At 41.6% G+C, this 25,192-nt stretch overlaps 1 protein-coding gene across 1 annotated transcript in view; it reads right to left on the bottom strand.

Moving 5' to 3' along the window:
* The window catches only part of MTHFD2L (methylenetetrahydrofolate dehydrogenase (NADP+ dependent) 2 like), a 255,601-nt gene that overhangs the window by 222,354 nt on the left and 8,055 nt on the right, over positions 1–25,192 (bottom strand). The window contains exon 2 of the mRNA XM_069230293.1: positions 17,266–17,450. Within this exon, the coding sequence (XP_069086394.1) occupies positions 17,266–17,450 (185 nt within the window). The remainder of the gene's footprint in view (positions 1–17,265; positions 17,451–25,192) is intronic.

Consider the following 25,192-nt stretch of genomic DNA (forward strand, 5'->3'; position numbering starts at 1 on the left):
TTTACCTACATAGCACCCTGCCCTACGGGTTACCTCGGGCCTACCTTAGGGGTGCCTTATGCAGAAAAAGAGGTGTTTAAGGCTTGTGCAAGTACTTTTAAATGCCAAGTCAAAGTGCCAGTGAAACTGCACACACAGGTCTTGTAGTGGCAGGCCTGGGACACGGTTAAGGGGCTACTTATATGGGTGGCACAACCAGTGCTGCAGGCCCACTGGTAGTATTCAATTTACAGGCCCTGGGCACATGTGGTGCACTTTACTAGGGACTTACAAGTGAATCAAATATGCCAATTGGGGATGAACAAATGTTACCATGTTTAAGGGAATTGTTTCTGTAATCTCTACCTTTTTGCAATCAATACAACTTTCATATAATTGTCAATATCAGCTATACAATTATAAAACAAAACCGATTCCTAGATATTCATTTTCTTGAGTTCTTGTGGGGTCTGATGGAGTCTTGATCTAGGGAAACATACTCCAAATCATTTGCTGAACTAACTTCTGAGGCATCATTATGAAATAACTAAAATGAGTGACTAGCAATCAGTCTCTGGTGTGTATGTTATGGGCCTGAAAGAACTCTGGGTTCTTTTTAACCTACTTTACAGTTATACATATTAGTGTAAGTCGTGAAATAGGGCACCCCTGTTTTGTGCACATATATAAGGGAAAGACCTTGACATTGTCCCTTTAGTCACAATTCTAGCAGTTGAATCTACATAAACATACATGACCTATACTGTTTTAGACAGAAAGCTTCAACTAATAATGTCAAAAGCATATTTTTCTGAACTAAATGTAAGAACTGCCTAGAAATCTCTACATTTCATTATGAGAACTGGCTATAGGTAGTGGCCTTTATATGCCTTTATGTCATCAATACCTTACAAAAATACAATAAGAAGTACACAGAAACGGTAGACTGGTCAGCACAGTCAAATCATTGCCTTTCAAATGTTTTTCATGGTTTGTCATTGCTTGTATTGCTGTCTATCAAGACTATGGGATTCTGTAGATAGTTACATTGTTTCATTTGGTTTTGGTGAAGTTTTTCACATAGTCCATTTCATTAAACTACTGATATGACACGACTTGTAGTCTGCAATTCAAGGTGTGTGGTTTTGATGTATTTACTTTACTAGCACAACATTTTAATTGATGATTCATGGCTGTTTTGTTTAAAAACCTTACCTACCACACCTAACCTAACAAATATAAACTGCAATACCTCTGAAGTGCCTATACCTTCCACTAAGGTGGTGGTTTAATTGAAACGGGGAAAGTTTTGGATATGTTAAATTCAACAACAATTCATCAAATATTTCCTTATTAAATATGAAGTAGCGTTTAGCAATTACACAAACCACTCATATTTATCAACTATTTCTCACAGTGTAACCATTTGCACTGTATCGCTAACCAACACTCATGCAACAATTTGCAACAGGCTGCAAGCATAACACTTTATAAGCACACATAATTCACTGCATAGCAGCATAAAGCTAAAGCTAACAACATATGAAAACTTTCAAAACTATTCTCTAACTGAAACTGTTAATACAAAACAAATTAAACTACAGCCCTATTCTCTTAAATATTTACCCGTGTTTCTAGGCCTCTTTAAACACATATTGGCAAATACAACAGGCTTCATCCTTGGCACTGATTGGCTTTGTCAGGACTTGTTTTTTCCCCAGACGGTCCCTGGATGTGAGCATATAGATGTAGCTGCCATCTTGAAATGTTTTTTTTTTTTTTAAACAACATAATTTCAGGATGGCAACCACACGTGTGCACATATGCAGCAATTATCTTGCAAAGGATTTTCTCATGTTTTGGAAAAATCATTAAAAGATGGTGAACAAGCAGTGTATGCACATAAGACTACTTTCTTTACTGATTTTTTTCTCAAACACAAGAAAAAACATTCCAAAATGCCCATTGTACATGCATGGTCGACCATATTGTAATGGTTTTAAATCCATCTAAAGATGACCCTCCGCTGATACAGCAGAAGTGAGAGAACAAGAAAATTGGGTAGGTATAATTTATAAAGAGACCATAGTGGAGCACAAAAGATGGGGGAAGAGAGAGCAGAGAGAAACACACAAAGAAAAATAAATTATTCCCCTGTGCACTACATTGCAAGGTTCTCACATTAGCATTGAAAGGATACAACTCATCAAATCAAAACATGGGGAGACTAAAAATATTCTTTGGATGGGACAAATAAAAGAATAGGAAGGAAAACCATTGAATCAGTAACAGGGAACTGAAATAGATACTGAATTATGAGAATTGGGTAGGCACAAAGCATGCTACAAATATCTAATGGACAACAGATCTGTTTGCCAACGGACATTTAAAACTGTCAGCTCTCTGTGGGCAAACCCAAAAATAATTAGAAAGAAAACTGTTCATTAAGTTATACTAATCCCAAGTACCCCATCACATATTGTGTGGATCGGTATCTCCAGATGAGATTTTGCTGGGCCCCATCACAAGAAGTATGATGTTTTGGCAGGCAGATTTACTGTTTGCGTAACCTCAAGGTCTGATTTAAAGTCATATGAATTTGCATGCAGATCAGGAAGGCAACCTGGCCACAAGCACACAGTGGCCCCCACTCATCACCTTCAATAGCGGGGGTGATAAATGGAACACTACCCCAGCCAAACCACAGCATGTCCTCCTGTCTGACATCCTCCTCACACCCCCATCCACAACACGGCACAGCCCACAGTCTTCAATTTATAACCTGCTCAGAATAGGTAGTAAATTGGAGTTCTAAACTGGCAGGATTCGGCAAAACTATCAAATTTCAACCGGAAACAATAAGTCTGCATGTTCATTCCATACTCAAGTCTGTTTGACTTGTAACTTGACAGTACCATGGAGACCTATGGCAATGCTCTCAATGCAGGGATCGGAGCTCACCTCCTCTGATAACTACAGACTCAGAATACGGCAGCCAAGCTCATCATGGATCTCCCTAGACTAATCCACATCACCCGACCGCAGGGACTTCCACTCGCTCCCTGTACAAAAAAGATGCAAGTTCACGCTCCTGACCCATACCTACAAGGCCATACACAACTGTGGACCCACCTACTTGAATCAGGGCCTGAACTTCAATCAGCCCATCAGACACCTCTGTTACGCCTCCCCTTCTCTAACCCTCACCACCTGCATGCGGCATAGCAGATGCAGAGGTTTCTCCTTCTCCTACCTAGCAGCGAAGACATGAACAGAGCTACACTTTCATCTCCGGACCTCCCTATCTCTTCCAGAGATCATAATTTCACTACAGAACAGGCTATTCAGCTAATCAACTGGACCCTGTCAGTGTCTGGATATCTCACTAGTGACTGGAAGCCTTCTACAAATCTACTGACTGATGCTAAGAAAGCATTTGGCTCAACCCACTTGCATATTACTTATGCCAATCCCAAGATGTTACTGGTATATAATTTAGAGCTGACAATAATACATTGTCTCTTTTTAGAGGATATTCTAATAACGCTGGGGCCCAGTTAGAGCCCCTGTGGCTTTTATAAAACACCTAAGCAATTTTCAGAATTTTGTCCTATACAAAATTACCATGCAGCCTATTCACATATGCATTTTGTAGTATGTTTAGTAGTACTGCAATATCCCTACTTACATACTACAAAATGCTATTTACTAATTTATGTGCTGAAATCTATGCCTTCACCTCTCCTTTCTTTTCTGCGCATAGATCGTGGCCGGACTGCAGAGATCCTGGCATGAATACACCAACATTTAATAGTGAATGTGGAGGGAGCAGGTAGTTGCAACAAAATGGGCAATAATTACAATTAAATAGCAGAAAAGAGTAAGGAGTGGTAAAAGGTAGGCTGGGGAGGGGTTAGGAAGAACAAACACTAAAGACCACTGCTATTCACAATCTACACTTCTGAAGTTACTACAGCCAAAAAGAAACCAAAACTGTCAAAAAGTTACGATTGATCACACCCAAAGTAAATCCTGCACCGCTCGTACCCAGTCACAGGCACTGCAACAACTTCCCATGGAAAATAATGAGGTAGGGACTTAAAGTAAAACTCCATAGGAAATAATGTTAAAAAATGTACATGCAATTTAATATGATGCATTTATTTTAATGCTATAAATAATAAATATAAATAATAAATACATATTCTTTTATTATTTATAAAACAATAGTTTATCACCTTCCTACATTGGAAACTAAATGTAGCTTTTAAATGACCAAATTAACTTAAATTACATCTATATGTAACTTTTTTAAACCTTTAACATATAATAAATATAAATGTTGCACTTTGCATGTTTATGTTTAAATGTACTTGGCAGATAGAGCGGTAAAATATTAGTCAGTTTACTTATTAAGTTGTTAGTATATAAATATATAGGGCCTGATCACAACTATGGCGGAGGGGATTACTCCATCCCAAATGTGTTGGATATCCTGCTGCCATATTACGAGTTCCATAGGATATAATGGACTCGTAATTTGGCAGGCGGGATATCCATCACATTTGGGATGGCGTAATCCCCTCCGCCAAAGTCGTAATTAGGCCCATAGATGTAAACAAATATTGGAGATTTGCAGTTCTATCACTTAACTCAGGCTTTTTAAAAAATGTTAAGGAAAAGATAGGGTAGAGTTTATTTTTTTTATTTAAAAGAATAATACTAATTGCACATTACAAAATGTGTGGTCTAAATTCCTCTTAAAAGCTAAACACATGCCCATCTCCCATCAAAGTCTAAAGCCTAGCATTCAAAACCGTAATGCTTATAGGGGATCTAAGCATTGAGGTCCCTCAGGTTTATCACTGTCAGGATGCATATGCATTCTTTGTATGGAAGAGTCTGATGTCAATCCACTGTGCTACCCAGAATATAGTTCTGGCATGAGGGTATTCACTAAGAACATACCTAAATATTCAAAGATAAGAGGAATCAAATGAGTGAGAGAAGAGACAGCAAATACATTGTGGTCTCATAAGATATGTTTCTATTTGACTTCAGAACATCCGGAGCAGTGTTCTGACATGCCAGCTTTCTTAAGCAGGTTAAGCACACACTACATATAAATAGAGCACAGAGATATTTAGTACCATTAACTGTCAGTAACTTCAATAACCTCTGGCTGTACAAGGTGTTAGACTTACCAGCTTCAAAGTGGTGGGTCACAATGCACTGAAGCAAAAGTCATATGAAACTTTTACAAACATGAGCTTTTATCAGTTTGACAGCAATCCTGGAAAAAGGCAATAATTGGAGACAAGAATAAACAAAGCAAACAAGCCAAAATATAATACAAAACCCAGTTGAAGTTAAGCAGAAGATCAGGGAACTCAATTAACAAAATAAGTGAGCAAAATAACACAGGTCAGTGAGGGAGGATCGGTGTATGAACTAAACCAGCAGCAAAGGAGCCAATATTTTACATAAAGTTGCCAGGCACCTTCCCTGTATATGGGTTTATATTGCTTGGTCTCATAAACTGCAACCTTAGATAATGTCATCCATTCAAACGCTTATGTGTGTCTATGTCACCTGGACTAAACATGATGACTGGCATTTTCTTCATGAAGAAAAACTAAACCACTAGCAATATTTATTCTCCTGTAGATCCTCATTTTTCTTTTGTAAAATAACAGCAACCAAAATCTTTGTTCTTTTGTATGAGATTTTTCAGACACCATGAGTCATAAAATTGGTCCTCCATGTTCTCAGAAAGAGGATTTTGAGACCTACTGTAAAGGATGTAGACGATTAGTAATGAGGAGAAATGCATCTTTGTGGATGAACACATAAATTTCCCTTTTGCTTTTGCAAAGGTGGTCCTTCTCCTTTTCTGGAGCCCAAAACGGAAATGAGATTACAAGATAATCCACACAGCACGTCTCCTTATATTAACATGCTGTCCGTTACTGTACTGAAACAATATCTCATTAGTAACTCCTGGAAGAGAGTAATATTTATAGGCAGGAATATCCAAGGTCTCTGAATGAGTAGTGTCCCAAGAGGTCCATGGCTTATGCAAAGAGCACACTCATCACGCATACCACAACAGCGCATATGTCTAAATACAAATAGTAGACAAACATTGCCAAGGGTGCACATTGGCTTACCTGACCTATTGCTCGATCACACACATTGTGGAGTTTAACACAGTGTATCAGGGGCCCGTTGTACCCTCAATTTGAAAAGTAGGTTGTACTTACCACAGTAACATCTATATCTAAACATCACCACCAACAAAATGGTTCAGCGTGTCCACTTGCACAGTGACATCAACAATTCATCACTTGCAGTATGATAGTGCCCCCGTGCCCAGTGCATACGTATGACAGAGCAAAATGGTTCTTACCCTGCAGAAAGTCATGACAGGGCCCAATAGGTCATAGGCAGGGGGTGGCATTCATCTCCTTGCAGTAAAAGAACTGAACCTGTAATATTAAGTAAGCAAAGGGTGCAGCCTACCTGTATATTGTAAGTTTTACACATTGGAGCATCGCACACAGATGACCTACCCCGCCGTCTGCCAGACTGGAAAGGACAGAGTAGGGGTGGTGGTCTGCTTTTAAAGAGCGGTCTAATCAGGTAACCGCTGCCAGGTGCAATTAATTCAACCGGGTTTCCGTCTCTAACAAAATAAGGTGGAACCAAACTTTCATCGATCCAATGGCGGCCACCTTAGAGTGGGTGAAATTGTAATTCAGAGATATTTACTACCCACAAAAAGAATGTCAATTTCTATGTATTTCAGAAGGCCATAGCCACATGGTATATGTATCGCCCATATATGATTCACAACTAAAAAGGAGATAAGATACAGACCTATTATTAGACCAAGATAAAAACAACATTCCTATTTCTAATGGTGGCCATTTTTAAATAGGTAAGATCATAATACAGGAATGTGGTCAACCCACAAGTAGAATATTGGTTAGTGTGAGTTGCAAGTGGCCATAGTCACATGCTGTCCTTACATAATTCAGAACTCAAGCTGGGTGGGGTGCATCCCTATAGGCAAACGTCAATCAGGAAGATGTCAGTTGTGAAACTGAGGATGCCAAGTACCGTAGTCAATCAAAAAATGCCATTGACAGTGTTGTGAGCATTGGCACAGCCATAGAGCAGCTCCTAAAAATGCCATAGATGCCAATTGTTCAGGAAATATAGAACAAAAGCCCTGATGCCCTCAACAGGCAACATCTTGTGTGGACATGTCACTAAGGGTAACTCAGGTGTGCTATAAATGTCAATTATAAACAAAGACTCCATCTAACTCTCGGAAAAGTAGTCTAGTCTGTGGGTGACCCAAAAGTAATTCATACAACACAGATTATCAATATGTGTGTGGGTCATACTTCACACTATGGGATATCGATGTTAAGGCCCCTACATTTGTGGCAAGACGGAAAATCCATTGTTTTTCTTTTCTAAACAAGTTAGCACTGTTCCAATGTGGGCTTCCAAAATTGTCCCTCTCAGGTCATCAGGTGGATGCTTGCAACTAGAGAAGTGTCTGCTCATTTTGGTTTTTATCTCATCCACAGTGGACATTGCTGCGATCTTCCATCATCCTGATCTTTACCATTCTCGTGGTCATCCCTATATACTGAAGATCACAGGGGCAGGTTATGACATAAATACAGATGTTAGTGTTACAGTTTGTGTGTGTCTTTTGTCTTCAGATAAAACCAGAACTCAGTGCAATCTCCTTTGTGTGCTGAGTGAGGTGGCAGACTCCACATAAAACACATGGGTAATGTCCTGTCACCGGTGGAAGGTCCCATAATGTTGTTTATGGGGAGGGCTGCCTATAATGTGGTCTCCTAAAAGATCTTTTAGATTTTTAGTCCGTCTGAAGGCAAACCGTGGAAGTGACAGTGCCAAAGAGTCTGCATCCAGAATTTTCCAATGTTTATTGATAATGCGTTTAATTTGATTGGACATTGGTGTAAATGTAGTCACACAGGTAGTGATGTTACTAATTGGTTTCTCAACTGTTTCCAGTAGGGCATCCCTGTGGTTGTTACATGCTCTTTTGTCATCTCTCTTAACAATAGCTACTGGATGATTCCACTCAGGAAGGTTCTGACTCAATGTTCTGGCTTGCTCATCATAATCATAGATAGAACTGCAATTTCTTCTCATTCTAAGAAATTGGTCGTACTTTAGATTCTCTCGCAAAGCCCTTGGATGATGGCTCTCAAGTAACAGGAAGCTATTGCAATCTGGCTTCTTTCTGTATGTCTTAGTGCTGATCTCTCCATCTTTATACATAATCAAAAGGTCCAGGAAGGGAAGATCCCTGCTTGAGGATGACAGAGTAAACCTCAACTAAGGATTCTGTGCATTGATCTACTCTTTAATTTTCTGGCATGTCTCATCTTTCCCTTTCCAAAACACCAAGATGTCATCAATGTATCTCCGCGCTAAGATAATAATGTCTTTGTGAGGGTTATCATCAGTGAAAATACATTGATCTTCAAAGTGGGCCATGTAGAGACAAGCTAGGCAAGGAGCGAAGGTGCTGTCCATTGATGTACCCTGAATCTGATTGTATAGCTGTGACTTGTATTGGAAATAGTTATTTTTCATTGCCAAATTGGTGCACTCCATGATGAAGTCAACAGGTGTACTGGAAGTTCAAGAGCCTCTCCTGAGTAGGGATTCCATTGTGTCAAGGGTAGCAGCTTTTGGGATGTTGGCATACAGGGTCTCCACATTCAAGGCCACTAGGAGGTCAACCTGTTGTAGATGTTTTGTCTCCTCAATCAAGTTGAGGACATCCCGGTTGTCTTTCAGGAACAATGGTATCTGTTGAACTAATGGCTGAAAGAAATGATCACAGAACTTACGTAGAGGCTCTAGGAGAAAGCCAATACCAGATTCAATTGGTCTGGGGGGGGCAGAATTCAGTCTTTTGCGTACTGTAGGTAACACATAAAAGTAAGGAACCCTGGGGGATTTATTCACAAAAAAAATCAGCCTCATTCTTTAAAATACAATCCTCTGACTCAGCCTCTGTCACCATACATTGAATATGTTTTTATAGAGCCTCAGCTGGATCAGTCTGTAAGGGACTGTAGTAAGTCTTGTCCGCTAATTGACGAAGACACTCTTGATCATAATCTGCACAATAGCGCCACCCTTTTTGGCTGGTTTGATGATGATTGAAGCGTCATCCTTCAGGCTGTTGATAGCAGTCTCTAATCTGGAGGATAAGTCGTCAAAGGGTCTTGGCCTCCTCCTTCCATTTGGTGTGAATCTGGAAGTAGGTCTGAGCCCTCATGTGTGGGTGTAGTCTTGTCCTGAAAGAATGCTTGTAATGGAATCTTGCGAAAGAACAGATGTTGTTTACTGGTTAAGCGAAAAGGATCTTCACAGGGAGTTGATACAATTCCCAGACCTTTAGACAAGACCTCAATCTCAGCCTCGTTAAAGGTCCTGTCAGGTAGATTAACAACAATTTGCCCCTGGTCGTCTGACTCATGGTTCTCATTTGGGTCTCCTCTTGTTTCCGCCTCTTCTTCTGCCTCTGGCCGAGCCTCTGCCTAAAAAAGGTTGTGGACCAGATTGTGGAAAATATGACAGCATGGGTTGAAATGGTAATTGAAAGCCGGGGTGCCACATCTGCATGGGACCGTGGTGCATCTGCATAGGATAACCCAAAAGAGACAGTAAAGGTAGGACCGGTCCCTGAGGATTGTGACTGCTTCCCCAGCTATCACCACTCACAGTGCTACTAGATGAGTGGGAAGTTCTACGAGACGTGGTAGAGTCCTCGTCTGATGATGAATCCCCTCTTACTGGTTTGTAATCTTTAGTAGTACAAGGGTAAACCTTCTCTTTGTCAAATTTCTTGATATCATTCTGTAATTTAGAGATCTTTTGTTGCGTGAAATAATCTTTATGTCCACGCATCTGATTGATGATCTCTGCCAATCATGATTTAAATGCTGCTATAATATTGCTGGTTTTCAATCCATTCTCTGCAATGTCATATTTAATGATCAAGGCATCTGACAGCTGTTTTGCTGTGTTGATGATTAGGATAAGCCAGTGATGTGTGCATTTCCATGCAATCTGCGACCACTCCTAAAGAATAAGCAAAATGTAAGGCTGAGTAGCCTCAAGGAAGCAAGCAGCACAGTCAGGCTGATAAGGCTGCACTGCAATTGAGCTCAGATTGTGCATCAGTGATAAAAGATTCACCACTATATGAGCATTCATATAAAGAGTAATTAAATCCACTTATTACCAGATACTCAGCATGAAAGAAAGAGGTTGAAATGGTTGTGGGTCCTAGGTCTGTGGCTGTTTTTAATGTTCATTTGTTACTTGCACCATAAGATTTGTAGTCTTTTTTACTTTGTGACTATGGGTATTGTAGTTCAGTGTTACTATGGTATTGCATTGGAGCTCCGTAATTTAGTGATCTATCCATTTATATGCAAGTCATACTCAATGTATGTTTAATAATATTAATCCATGTGAATGTTTATTAATCAAATGTGGAAGAAGGTTGCATTTATCTTTAAAGGTGAGCAACACATTTATTATTGATATGAAATTAATGCATTTGCTCATGCTTACTGTATTTTCTTGGTATCCATGTTGGTTTAAAGGTGGCCTAACTTGTAACCAGGCCCAAATAATGCAAATTTCACATTTATAAATGTTCTGAAAGTTTCATGTTCTTTTCCCCTCTGCAGGTATCTTATCACGCATTTCGTTAGCTAGAATAGGTTTATTGTTTTTTAACCAAAACTTAATCTAGTTAGAAATTAACTGTAATTTGCCTGCTGAAATGGAGTGCATGCATGGGAGAGATGCCCTTGTACAAGGCAGACCAGACTGTTACCAAGTTCAAGGCATTGCAGATGTTGGTTCCGTTGTCCAGCGATGGGAAACTACGAAGTCTGCCTGCTCCCAGAGAATGACTGCTTCTGATTGGACCTTTTGGTTGGAACTGATATGACAAGCTTTTCAGATCTTTCTTTCATGTATTGTATGTTCCATAGAATAGTTTAGCAGCTCCTGCCCTGACTTCACAGAGAGACGACCTTTTCTCAATTCTGCTGATTTCCCTTGCCTTGAGTGTGGAGCTTCATGCTTGAGCGCTCATACTTTCACCATCTTCAAACTTGGTTTATCTGATGCTGACACCTTCCTCTTAAAAATCCCCTTGACACTTTTCATGCCTAATTTAGAATGCGGAATCAATATACCTCATATTCTACGTTGTTGTGTCTTGCATCTTTTCCTCATAAAACACAAATTTAGGCTGCATGATCGCTTGTACATAAATGCTCATTCAATAAAATGGCTAAATTGCTAACCATTGATTGAAGTGCAACTTTCTCTAAATTGCTAAAAAAAACTATAGTCTGAACACCATCTTCTGTGTCATTTCTGTGGAGCCACATTGCTTTCACTGTAATTGGAATGTATTGCTGATGCTAGCTCCTTTCTTACGCTTCAAGTCGACAAAGTGTTCTATTTCATGACTATACTAAGCTGATGAGATACAACGATCTCCACTCCATCATCATGAATTGATATTGATAAGTAGAGAAAGAGTTGAGCATTATTTTCCACCCTGGTGTGGTCATAGAATTCAAAATATATGTGTCTTTCGAAATGATATATTAATTTTTGGGGAGACGCTAATGCAATGAAACCAAAGATTGCGTTAGGAAATATAGATTTGATAAGAACAAAACAAAATATTAATTATGTCACTAATTTCGGACATACTGTGCCCAGGGATTGATTACAGCTAATTTATAAAATGGGAAGTGCCGTAAAACGCACAAAAACACTAAATAAGAAAGATGAAATGTGGTTACAGAATTTAACAGGAAATTTGGTAGACGTTTTGCACAAATATTCTTATCTTCGTAGCAACTTCTTTAAAACCATAGGCTTTCAACTGATCAAGGGCTGTGAATAATTATTTATGCCTAGTAAAGAAAAAATAATGGTTAGATTTAGGGATCCTGCTACACCATTATAATCACAGGAAATTATCGTAATTCAGGACAGTAACAGTAGCAAATAGTTCTTTATTAGTGATGGAACTGGTGACGCATGTTTCATTCAGGTGGTTTGACGGAGAAGTTTTCCCAAGGCTTCTGGAAGCAAAATTACTTATATGGAAAGTTCAAATGTTTAGATTTTGTTCAACAAACTGATTTTTAAGTGGAACATGAGATGCAATGACATTCAAAAGGGGCCGAAATGCAATGATATAGCAAGCTACATCACATTTTGAAAATAATTGTATAGCAGCGTATAAACTGAGAAGACTATAAAGGTCAGTGTCGATTCTACACGAATTTAATGATAAATATTTGGGTACAAATGTTTTCAGTCGGGTATGGTGAGATGTCTGCCGGATTTCACCAGGAATTTTTACGTACATTAATACAAAACGCAGTTTTTAAAGTCTTCAAAAATATTGGTAATTTTACAAAATATTGTGATTTCCTTCACTTAGTACCCCTGTCATCTCACATTCCTCTCGCTTTTTACTGCCCCTCCCATGCACCCTGATTGTCCTATAATGTATTTAAACTGTATATGGCAGCCTGATTGGAAAATCTGAAGCTCACACCCCTAGTGTTACTGACCAAGCTACGCACCTGCAAATTGTTTCTATCTCAGACAGGTCAAAGACTATAAAAAATGCTAGTCATGGGGTGTTCACTGAAGTTAATCTTTCAGTTTCTGTATTCAGGCTATTACATGAGGTGAAAATTCAGTGCAGATGGACTTAACACCCTCATTTGATTTACTGGGGTCCGGGCTCTTATACATGTAGCAGGCGATAAACACCTTTCATACTTAAATTACTCCTTTTATTTGGAAATGTGTTCTTTTGCAGTTCTTGCACACTCGTATTACAGAGGCTGTTCTCAAAGCAACCTGTATTTCACAGGCACTGTTCTTCAAGCAGTCTCTATTTCAAGAAGGCGCTAGTAAAATCAAAAACATACTAAATATGAAAAGTGCAATACTGCTCTCTAAGCTATTACTTTCTTAATAGAAACATTTGCTTTCAAAGACCCTAAAGTGTGAACAACAAGGTAAATCTGAAACTGAGAATAATGTTTTCAACACAAATGTGACATGCATGTGAAAGAAGCACGACCTTTATTAGAGGTATCCTGTAGGTGTAGACCGATTTTCTTTTTAGTGCAACACTGTACATGTTTTACAAAAAAATTGAATCTGAGAAGTGGCAAGGACTGCTTTGGAAAGGAGTTACTGTGCTTCTATATACAACAAGATCAGGAACTGTTGGTGAATAACATTCAGAAGAGGATCTCCTGCATGTAAACATATGAACCAAGCACAGGGATAATTAATGTTTGCTGAACTGCTGGGTAATAATTCATCAGAATCTGCCAAGTGCTTTGATTACATATGTTGCATAATTTGCATTTCCTTTACAATAATGTGTATTTTATTTGACGGACAATTTAGTCAAGCCTGCAACTCAATTTGGCCCACCACTGCAACATAATTCAAGTGGCCCTGATTATAAAGTCCATAACACCTCAGCTGTTAGTTACAAGTCTATTGGGCTGATTTAGAGTTTGGCAGACGTACTCCTCCACAAATGTGACGGAGTACCCTGTCCACAAAATTGATGGTCTGCTGTTCTATTTAGGGTAGTAAAGACCATCAGTTTTCTGTCAATGGAGTGTGGGTATTACCACCCACCCTATGTAAGGTGGGCAATGTGATGTCCATTTTTCTGTTTGTCACCACCAGTTAAAGCCTGGCATTGAGGGAAAGAACAAAACAAATAATGACTACTCACACCCAGGGAAAAAAGGCCTGGGTGTGGGAGTCTTTTTTTTTTAATTTCAATAGAAAACTGCCACCTTGGGAGTCTGTTTTCTGAAAAACAAAAACCTTCTCAAAGTTTGGTGGATGGCTGTCAAATATGACAATGGTGGGCACCAAACATTTTGTACTTTGACAAGAACTGCAGGATGATGTTCTTGTCAAACTACAGAGACTCGGCCAACGGTGCTCTCTAAATATAGCGGATGGTGGTCTGTCAGAATGGCAGATGTAATTTCCTCAGCCACCCTGACAGATGGGGTACTGTCAGCCAAAATCTTTCACCATTTCTAATATTTATCTGTTCTAAGATGTGTGTCATCTCTACATTCCAGGGAACAAGGAGAAGAAATTAAATCCACTTAAGATTGAACTATTGTTGCATGGTACCAATTCTAAATTGTATCACAAAATAAAATGATTCCTAATCAATTTCTTTGCTTTTAAAATTTAACAGCCATATGCAGCCTTGTCAAATGCAATTTGGACCTTTTCTCTCTGCTTCCACACTAATCCTAGCTTGATAAGGTGATCACCATCTCAATGTGCAAACTGCAAAGAGTCACTTCGTTCATACCAGCTCCATGTAATGACCAAGATTGACATGACTCTTGGCTAATGTGCGCTCTTTAATAACTGCATATTTTCTCTGAGTATGTAAAATGTTGATAATTACAGGAAACCTAAAACAGTGGGAGGGTTTTAAGACATTCGTTCCAAAAAAGAAAAAGAAAAACTGCTATTCAGTAGTGCCCACCTATTAAAGTTATATAAGACGTTTACAGCATGTTGTAGGCAAGAGAGGAAAAAGAGTGACGGAATTTGGAGAAAAAAACATATCTATTTTTAAGAATCTATGTTCATAGTTATCTTTTATTTTCACACATGAGCCCACACAGCATTTTAAACACACAATTATCATCTGATTATCATTTTTAAAACACTTCATGTCAAGTGTTAGAAATTGGGTCTCTAGTTGGCAGTGGCTTGCACCCTACCAAATTAGGGACCCTCACTCTAGTCAAGGTAAGGGAGTCACACAGCCAAAATAACCCCTACTCACTCTCTTGGTATAGTGGCTCAAGCAGTCAGTCTTATCTCAGAGGCAATCTGTAAAGTATTTGTATACACACACACACACACACAGTGAAAACACCACAAAAGTACTCCACACCAATATAGAAAAATAGCTAATATTTATTTGAGTAAAGCAAGACCAAAACGCCAAAAATCCAACATATACATTTAAAGCTTCAAATTAACTCCAACAGTCCAATGCCACTCGCAAGGGAGTGTGGGCCGGTCAAAGAGTCGCAGGGACCCTGCTTACAGTACCTTGGACAATGATGAGTAAACAAACACATTGCAAGGAATCGGGGGGGGGAGGGGTTGCTAGAGCTGGTGAGGCGTCGGCTCCTTATGCCATTGGAAGGTGGGGAATCAGTTCCTTACAGCAAGGCAAGGCCGATGGATCTAGCAGGGCAAGATATGCGGCGTCAACTTTGTTGTGTCACGGTCAAACCATGGAGTCACAGGTGCTGTGGCAGCGTCGGGTGCCACGGACGTCGGTGATACAGTGCTCTGAACTCACACTGTGGCAGAACTTCTGAGGTGCTGCAGCTACATCGGGCCTGCGAGGTAGGTCGAGGTTATTGCACTCAGCGGGGACCACAGCTCTAGTGCAGGCAGAGGAGTGGGTCAGAGAGCAGTCTTGGTTCCAAAGTCGTTCTGAAGGTTGATGCACTTGTTTCTTCCTTGTTACTCCAGAACTCACTCACAAGGACCCATGACCTGGATTTGGCACCACCTGGCAAGGCAGGACTCTCACCAAGAGGGTCCAGGTGCTGGTAGGAGAAGTCTTTGATGTCCCTGACTTAGTTCAAGTCCCTGGCTCAGTCCAAGCTCTTGGAGAAGCTTTGGAAGCTGGTTGTAGAAAGCAAAATCCAGTCCTTTCACTTTCAGGACAGAAGCAGCAAGCAGCAGGACAGTACAACCATGCAACAGGCAGAGGGGCTGTCCCTCCTACAGCATCAAGCTCTTCTTCCTGGCAGACTGTCCTCAGTCCAGAAGGATCCTGACTGTATGGTGTCAGAGGTCCAGTACTTATACCCATTTCTGTCTTTGAGGTAGGCAAACTTCAAAGAGAAGTCTTTGCAGTGCACAAGACCCTGCCTTCCCTGCCCTGGCCCAAGACACACTCCAAGGGGTTGGAGACTGCTTTGTCCAAGGATAGGCACAGCCCTATTCAGGTGCAAGTGTCAGCTCCTCCCACCACTCTAGCTCAGGAAGACCCATCAGCCTGTTGACGGGCCATCAGGATATGCAGGACACACCTCAGCTCCCTTTGTGTGACTGTCTAGTGAATGGACAAACAGCCCAACTGTCATCCTGACCTAGACGTGTATTCCACAGACAGGCAGAAGCACAGCATGGTTAAGCAAGAAAATGCCCTCTTTCTAAAAGTGGCATTTTCAACCCTACAATTAAAAAAGCAACTTTACCAAAATATGTATTTTTAAAATTGTGAGTTCTGAGACCCCAAACGCCGTATCTCTATCTGCTTCCAATGGGAAATTACACTTATAAGGTATTTCAAGGCAATCCCCTATGGGAAAGACAGGCTTTGCAATAGTGAAACAGATTTAGCAGTATTTCACTATCAGGATATGTAAAACACACCAGTACATGTCCTACTTTTTAAATACACTGCACCCAGCCCATGGTGCTGCCTTGCACCCTACTTTAAGGGTGGCTTACTGTAAAAAAAAAAAGGGAAGGTTTCGGCCTGTCAAGTGTGTGCACTTGCCAAGTCGAAATGGCAGTTTACCACTGCAGTGGCAGGTCTGAAACATGTTTACAGGCATACTCGTGTGGGTGGCACTACCAGTGTTGCAGGCAAAGTATTAGCATTTGATTTACAGGCCCTGGATGCACATGGTGCACTCTACTAGGGAGTTACTGATATATCAAACAAATATGCCAAACATGGATAAACCAATCACCAATACAATTTAGACAAAGAGCACTTGCACTTTATCACTGGTCAGCAGTGATAAAGAGCCAACAGTCCTAAAGCCAGCAAACACTAAATTCAGCACGGGAGGTCAGATGCAAAAAGACAGGGGAAACCACGCAAAGAGCTGACAGGTCTAACACTGAGAAGATATTATTGTTTTCCAGAGCTATTTTTTAGGTGGGAGGGGAACTCTCAGTCCTCATTCTTGCCAGTCCTGCACCCTTATTAACATCATTTTGCCCCCTTTTCGCCGAGGGACATACTCCTAACTTGAACACCACAAAGCTCTCCTTCTGCATTACACCATGCAGGACAATGTAAATATAAATGTTTTTTACAGAATTTAAATGAATACTACTCACCTACAGCAACTGCTGCTTTGATTTTATTTCGGACATATGCATGGCTGGCAGGGTTTTCACCTACTAGGATAACACTGAGATGTGGTTGATTATTCCCCAAAGATATCCAAGATTCCACATCTTTCTTCACTTCTTTATGTATCTGTTTGGCAAGCCTTGCCCCAGAAATAATAGTTGCTTCATGTCTGTTAATCAAAAGCCAGACATTTACCATTAAAATATCATATATTTCAAAAACTATTTAAAAATAATTTTGTCAATGACACAGTTGAAAAAATAAATAACAAGCAACAGCAATACAAACATTATCACCTCGGCTAAAATTATCTGACTCACTTCTATATATTCAAAATGAGCTTTTCTAAAGACCAGGAGCTACAATATAGTAATATATTAATTCAAGACTAAGGGGGCTCATTTAGAGTTTATCGAAGAGGGTACTTTGTTGCAATGGAATACCCACCTTGAAAGTGGTTTCTGCCAATGTCAATGAGGCCAATGGACCTCTCTAAATTTGGGGGATGGGATGTTTGTCAGGGTAACAGTAATTTACTCAATTGCTCTGATAGACATTACTTCATCCTCCAAACTCTAAATCAGGCCCAAAGCACGTGGGGTCTGACTAGTCCCTCTAACCTGCCCTTGCTTAAAGCCTGCAGCATGAATGCATGGCATCAATAAAGAAAGTGAAGAGAGCTAAAAGGGTTTTTGATCTCCTGTTAGATTTCCCTTTGCCCTTTGTAGCTAGCCTGAAGATCCCCAAATCGTGAAAAACTGACCAGTGCCTCACCAAATTTTCCATGGGCATGGTTTACAAAGATAGACTAGTAAAGCGAATTCCTCACAGAAGCCATAGAATAGACAAACCAGATCTCCACTTTATGCAGAGAAATCAAAGACATTCACAAATATATTTATTATAATAATTAACAATTCTTTATTTAACACAAACCTAGACAATAAATGCAGAGCAGTTATAATGAATGGTAGAAACACATTAGACTTGCATTGCGGATCTGGGCAGGGCAAACCAGGGCAAATCAATGGCCGTCATCCTGCACTAAATAGGGACAGACAACACAGTAGCTACCAATCACTCACTATGTTCCTGACAAAAGCTGCAAGAGCTAGCAAAGAACCGCGTCTGGTGGAAAAGAAAGCACTTAAGGAATAGCAAATAGTTGCAAATGCCTAGGAAAGTAGACCCAGCTATTATGCAAATAAGTCTTCAGTAAGAAATTATGTCATGTTGCAAAGTTTTCCATCCACAGAGCCCTACTTGTTGATTGACATGTCTATCAGATTTCTGTATTGACCCGTTTTAGACTTCATAAGATTCATTTTCAGATAGCTATTTCAAACAGATTCTCCATCCTAATACCTTGTAGATGTGATGGAGTTTTGACCTAGGACACAACACACTTTGTTATGTTTTGTTCCTTTTATAAGAATTTGTGAAAATCTTTTATTGTTAAGTTGTTGGTTGGCAAACATTTTAAGCAGGCACATCCTATTTTGCTGTATTTACAGTCCAATGTACTTATCTGTTTTTATCTGGCTTGTTTTTATCCAGGGCTACCAGACTAGGGAAAAATGTGCTTTGTGACTGATGTAATGTTTTTTAAACATTATTTTTTATGGGTTTATTTTTTAAAACTAGATAAAGAAAGAACTTGAACTACTAAGCAATTGATCTAGGTACGGCTAAAGAAATTGATTAGTACATTGATAAAGTTCAGGTGGCAAATTAAAATGAAATGATATACATTACAATATGACCAGTCATTAATTCCACAGGACATGAGATTACAGAAAGTCCTAAGGCTGGCACACTTGGAATATTTATGTTAGGTTTGTTTATTTTTGTAAAAGCAGAAAGGATACAGCAGCCCAACCTTCGCTCCTTAAGATGCAGAGGAAGATAGGAAACCAGCACAGATCAACCAACACCCCTAGTAAAATTCAAAGGAGAGCCAGTATTCTTTCCATCAATTGCCTGCCTTCGTGATGGTTCCTGAACTCTTTAGCTCATCACCATTACCTATTGCTGTCAGGTTGTTTGTATGTTTCCCCAAATCATCTGCCCTGCTTTCAATTGCTACACCGGGAAGAAGTGTAATGGAGTAGCCAAATATAACATGGCCTCGCCTCCATATCCCAAATGTAAAAAAATACTTTGCCCTTAACCACACATCCCACCACTCTCTGTGCCTTCACTGCCCCTCCTCTTCTCTCCCTTCCTAAAGCTGTGCTTTCTGCCCTCTATTGAAGCAGAGAGCCCACGCAGCACTCATTGGCTCTCAGAAAGTCGTATCATGACGGCCTGGAATTTTATGTCAGGATGAAGGGAGAAGAGTTTTCCATCTTTATTTACTTCAGCAGAATTCACAACCATAATAACAAAACTACTTTCCCCATGATATCCAGGGAAAAAACTACAATTTTTTACCAGTCGTATCTCAATCAGTCCTTTACAGCGAGCCACTCCTTCTGACTCCTCTTTTTCCTTCCAGCTGACAGATAAATGCTCAGTTTATTTTTCTACTTGTTATTTGTTCTTGTGGCTTTTCCATATTAATGGCTAGCTAGAAGGAGTCTATCCTGAAACGCGCTATGCACCTCTCATTGCTCCGTCGGACATTCTAGTGCCAGCACTCTGAGGAAGGATGACACCCACTGGGTGTGTAAGGGCTCTGACTTCCACTTTTAGTAGTGCCTTCCTGACCTGTGGTTGTTTCTTTGGAACAGTGTAATTATTAATTTGGATTCTACTGATTACCCTGGCCCTTCCAGTCCCTGGTGCCCATCTTTTAAACCTACGCACAATGATGTTCCAGAGGGTACTTTCAATATGTCAGATCCCAAAGACCTTATACATCCTAGCTCAGCGGAATGGACCCCTACCCCCAAAGTTCACAAATACGTAGCGGAGCACATCTGCCAACTCCTTGATAAGGAAGTGAGGGTTCGCTTGTGGGCCAAATCTCCACTCAAGGAGAGTGGCTCTCACTCACAATATTGATTCTAGAATTGCCCTTTTTTTGTCCAAGTATATTCGGGATCCAAAGAACGGTACTTATAGGTCCTGGCCGTCCTGACAGGACAAGCAATTGGATGTGTTAGGCCCCTGAACAAAGATCTTAGATTTGGTGAAGGATGCTTAAGCCTTAGTCACCCCAATATCGGCAGAGTTATTTTCCGGATGGGTGCAGTACACCATAATCTTCTTGGGAAATGCAAATTGGGCAATATCGATTGAGAGAAGGTGTTACTTGCTGCTCAAAGTAGGCCCCAAATTAGGAGATCTGGCTTCCACAGAGGAGGGACTGGTGGCGCAAGGGGGTTTCTTTGGTGATCTGTTTATAAAGGAACGGGGTCGTTTGTCTCAACCTTCATCTCATTGGATAAGGCTCAGGCTTCAATGAAAAAGATCTTTCATCCATGCGTTTTTGTCGGGTCAGTCGTGGTAGGGGGAGCTCGACTGGCCACTTCTACACACAAACACCCTCTAGAGGTCATGCCTATCGATGAACCCAGTGGTAGGCCCAGTCCCGGAAAGGGGAATTCTTCCCCTCCAAGAAAGGCCAGAGAGGTTGTGACCATGGTTCCTTCTGAGGCCAGTCATATGGTTGTCAGTCAGGTGAGTGTGGTCTTTCTTCCCATCTAAAGGTGGGAGGTGAGATAGCTTTATTCAGCCACAATTGGAAAAAACAAATCTCAGACACATTGGTTCTTCAGGGGGGTTACAGGGCTCCACACCGGTTTTTTTTGGCACCCCGATTCAGCCTTGCAGGCTGCACCCATTAACATTTTCAGAGTTCCAGTGTGCTCTAATAGACCAGGAGGTGGAAGACTTGCTACTCAAAAGGCTATTATTCAATCTTCTCTCCAGCCACAGGGTTTCATAAGCAACATCTTTTGGGTGTAAAAGCAGGATGGAGGTCACCAACCGGTAATAAAACTCTGGGAGTTTTTATGGCTGGTTAATCTATCACCATTTTAAGATGGAAGGAATCCATCTTTTGCGCGATAGTTGCAGCTGGGCGATTGGATGTTTTGCCTCAATATCGTTCCCATCTTTGAGTCTGTTCGCAGATTCTTCCAATTCCAATTGCACGATAGAATCTTTGAGTTTCAGACTCTCCCTTTCAGGCTCTTATCAGTGCTGTGGCATTTCACCAAACTCCTCAAGCCCACCATGGAGGCACTCAGAACTCAGGGTTTCCGTCTGATCATTTACTTAGAAGAACTACTCTTGATGAATCAATACACCTTCCAAATTGTATAGCAGTTGCAGTCAACCATCCAGTTATTGGAGACCTTGGGGTTTGTAATAAACTAACAGAAGTCCCTTTAGACCCCATCCACAAAAACATTTTTGGGGTTTCTCATCCATTTCATGGACAGGATCCACAGCCTTCCCTTGGGGAAGATATTGAAATTTTGAAGGGAACTGAGGAGTACCTTCGCTCGCCCATCATCTCTACGCCAGGTGGCCCGAGTGGACGGCTTGCTCTCCTCTTCCACCCAGGAGATTATCCCGGGCCCTCTTCATTACAGGGCCCTCCAGAGGTTGAAAACATTTTATCTCTGCAAAGGCCTTCAATTCAGATCAGGTTTCTCTAATAGAGGAAGTTCGGGAGGAGATGAGTGTAGGAAGCTGGCTCTGTACATATACTATACCAAAATGAGGTACAGTGTGCACAGAGGCCAGGGGTTCACCAGAGGCTAAAGTATATAATACTAATGCTCTCTTTTGTTGTAGTGTGGTTGAGCAGTTAGGCTTATCAGAGGGTAGTGCAAAGCATTTGTTGTACACACACACAGTCATGAAATGAGGCACACTCTCAATGACTAACTCCAGGCCAATTGTTTTAAGTAACAAAAATATATTTTGTCACTTTATTTCTAGAACCAGAAAGGTCATTGTTGCAAGTAAGTATAGTTGTTAACAACTATAAGGTATATGTATCAAAAGTACTTTGTTATTTTTTTTGCAGATAAAGCAGTTTACAAGTAGGTAAAACTTTCCTATTTCAAAAGTTGACACAGTGGAATTTTTCATAGGAGTCAATAAAGTCCTGGGGGGGGGAAATGTTTTAGCACAGTTAACAGGTAAGTACATGACTTACGATTCCAGTCTTGGGGGGTTAGGATGTTCTTAAAAGTAAAAGTTTAGGATGACCCTAAAAGTGCATCGCCTGCAACATGGGGCCGGCTGGGTGCACAGGTCAAAGTTGATGTCGGGTTTGCAATGGAATCCTATGAGGGCTAGGGGGACCTGGTAGGAAGCAGGTTGCAGGTAAGTACTCATGGCTCTATGACACAGGCCTGGGGGTTTAGGACAGCACCGGGGGGGCCACAGGTTCACACCAAACACACCCCCTCAGTGGCCGCCAGGTTCTGGGGATAAAACAGAGCTGGACGCCCAATGTGTTTCAATAGGGGCTATTACGGGCGTCAAAAAAGATGCTGCAGGCTGGGCCCAAGGGTTTGGCTCTGTGAAACCAAAGGCTGGACAGGTAGGGGGAGGCACCCGCTGGATGTTGCTGGACCATGGGTCAGATTTCCGAAGGGCTGTGGCTGTTGATGCACCTTGGGCATTAGGTATCTTTGTTGGATCCAGTTGCAGTCACGGGCGTCCTCCAGATTCAGGGTGCAGGTGTCGTTGAGTTGGCCAGGAGGGGTCATCCCAGGATGGAACTGAGGTTTGAATCGCTTGGGACCTTCTCTGGACCGGTGGTCCACCTGAACTTGGGCTGTGGGTATCTGGTGCAGAGTGGGCAGGGCTCGCAGATCTGGGGTGGTTCTGGAGTCCTGTTTGGAGGTTTCTTCTGGACAGAGCCACTGACCTCAGGAGTTCTTCGTTCTCTGACAGTTAGGCAGCCCTCTAGGGGTTTGTAGAGGTCGCTGGTCCTGCAGGATGTGCTGCTTTGTTTGAAACAGCAAACAGGCTGGTAAAATTGGGGCCAAGTCAGTTGTCGTCTGGAGTCTTCTCTGCTGGGGTCGGCTTAGTAGTCCTTTTTTCTTGCTTCTTTCTTCTTGAGGTCACCAGGAATCTGGCCAGTAAGTTTACGGAGTGCCCCTAATCACAAGATTTAGGGGCTTACAGGTGTCAGAGGGCAGAAGCCAATGCCTACTGTCCACGAGGATGGCTACACCCTTCCTGTGCCCACTCCCTTTAGCGAGAGGGACACATTCCTATCCCTATTGGTCCCTCTCCTCCAAACCAAGATGAAGGACTCTCCAAAGAGCGAGTTAATTCAGCTCTGGACACTTTAGGGGTTGTCCCAGCTGAAGTGGTCACTCTCCTTTGTTTTTCCTAAATTTCCAGCCAGACCGGCCGCCAAAAGTGGGGCTTGGTACAGGGGTGGGCATCTCCACTAGCTAGAGTGCTCTGTGGCACAGTAACTGGAGACCTACACCTTTGAGACTCACCACCAAGAGTAATAGTTCCTGCGGGGGAGGTGTGAAGCACCTCCACCCAGAGCAGACTTTGTTTCTGACCCCAGAGAGCATAAAGGGTCTCACCCCATGGGGTCAGAAACTTGTCTTTTAGTGGCAGGCTGGCACAGACTGATAAGCCTTACACTAAAGGTTTTGGGTAAAACACAGGAGGCATCTCTAAGATGCCCTCTGAGTGCATTTGGCAATATATCTAACACTGGCACCAGTGTGGGTTTATTGTGCTGAGAAGGTTGATACCAAACTTCCCAGTCTTAAGTGAAGCCATCATGGATCTCTGGAGTTTGTAATGACAAACTCCCAGGCCATGTACTTAACATGGCCACACAGCACTTACAATGCATAACAATGGACTTAGACACTGTAGGCACATATTGCTCATGCAGCTGTGTCCTCACCTGTGGTATAGTGCACCCTGTCTTAGAGCTGTAACATCTGCTAGAGGGGTGACTTACCTATGCAACAGGCAATGGTTTGTGAGCATGGTACCCTGGAAGGGATGGCATGTCAATTTTGCCTGTTTCTCCCCTCCAGCACACACAACCAGCAAAGGCACTGCGCATGTCTTTGGAGAGGGGTCCCTTAGGTTGGCGCAATATATGCTGCAACCCTTAGGGATGCTCCCTGGCCACAGAGTCCTTGGTACCACTGGTACCTTTTACACAGGACATAGCTGTGTGCCAGTGGTGTGCCAATTGTGGAACAAATGGCACTGTTTAGGGAAAGAACACTGGTGCTGGGGCCTAGTTACCAGGATCCCAGCACACACAAAGTCGAGTTAGCATCAGATATCAGGCAAAAAGTAGGAGGTACTGCAAACAAGGGGCCACTTTCCTACAATGAGATGGTGGCTTACCCATATGGAAGCATGGCATGGCAAAGCCATTTTCGGGTCTGATCCGAACATCATCATACAGTCAGATGCCAGCAAATTAGGCTGGGGGGGCTCATTGTGAGGACTCTTCAACTGGAGGAAAATGGTCCAAGGCAGAGTAACAACTCCACATCAACTGCCTGGAACTAATGGCAAGATCCTTTGTGATAAGGTTCTGAACCAAAGAAAAAGTGAATTGTGTGCTCCTAAAGATGGCAACAGATCAGTGGTCTGGTACATAAATCATTTGGGGGCTCCAGATCAAAAATGTTAGCAGATCTGGCCAAGGAATTCTGGGAGTTTTGCCTAGCTTGCAGCATAACTGTGACAGTAGAATATCTTCCGGGGGCGTCCAACACAGTAGCGCACCAATGTTCCAGGGAATGGTCAGATATGAGTATTGATATTGGCAGTTGGACCCACAAGTTTTCTGTCAGATTACCAATTGATGGGGGTCCGTTCATGGTAGACCTCTGTGCGTCTTGTCTGGGTCATCAGGTGGAACGCTTCTTTAGCTGGAAGCCGGATCCTCTGGCGAAAGCAATGGATGCATTTCTACAGGACTGGTAAAGTGAGAGAGGGTATGTC

The sequence above is a fragment of the Pleurodeles waltl genome, chromosome 1_1 (genome assembly GCF_031143425.1).
Source record: "Pleurodeles waltl isolate 20211129_DDA chromosome 1_1, aPleWal1.hap1.20221129, whole genome shotgun sequence".
Classification (NCBI taxonomy): domain Eukaryota; kingdom Metazoa; phylum Chordata; class Amphibia; order Caudata; family Salamandridae; genus Pleurodeles; species Pleurodeles waltl.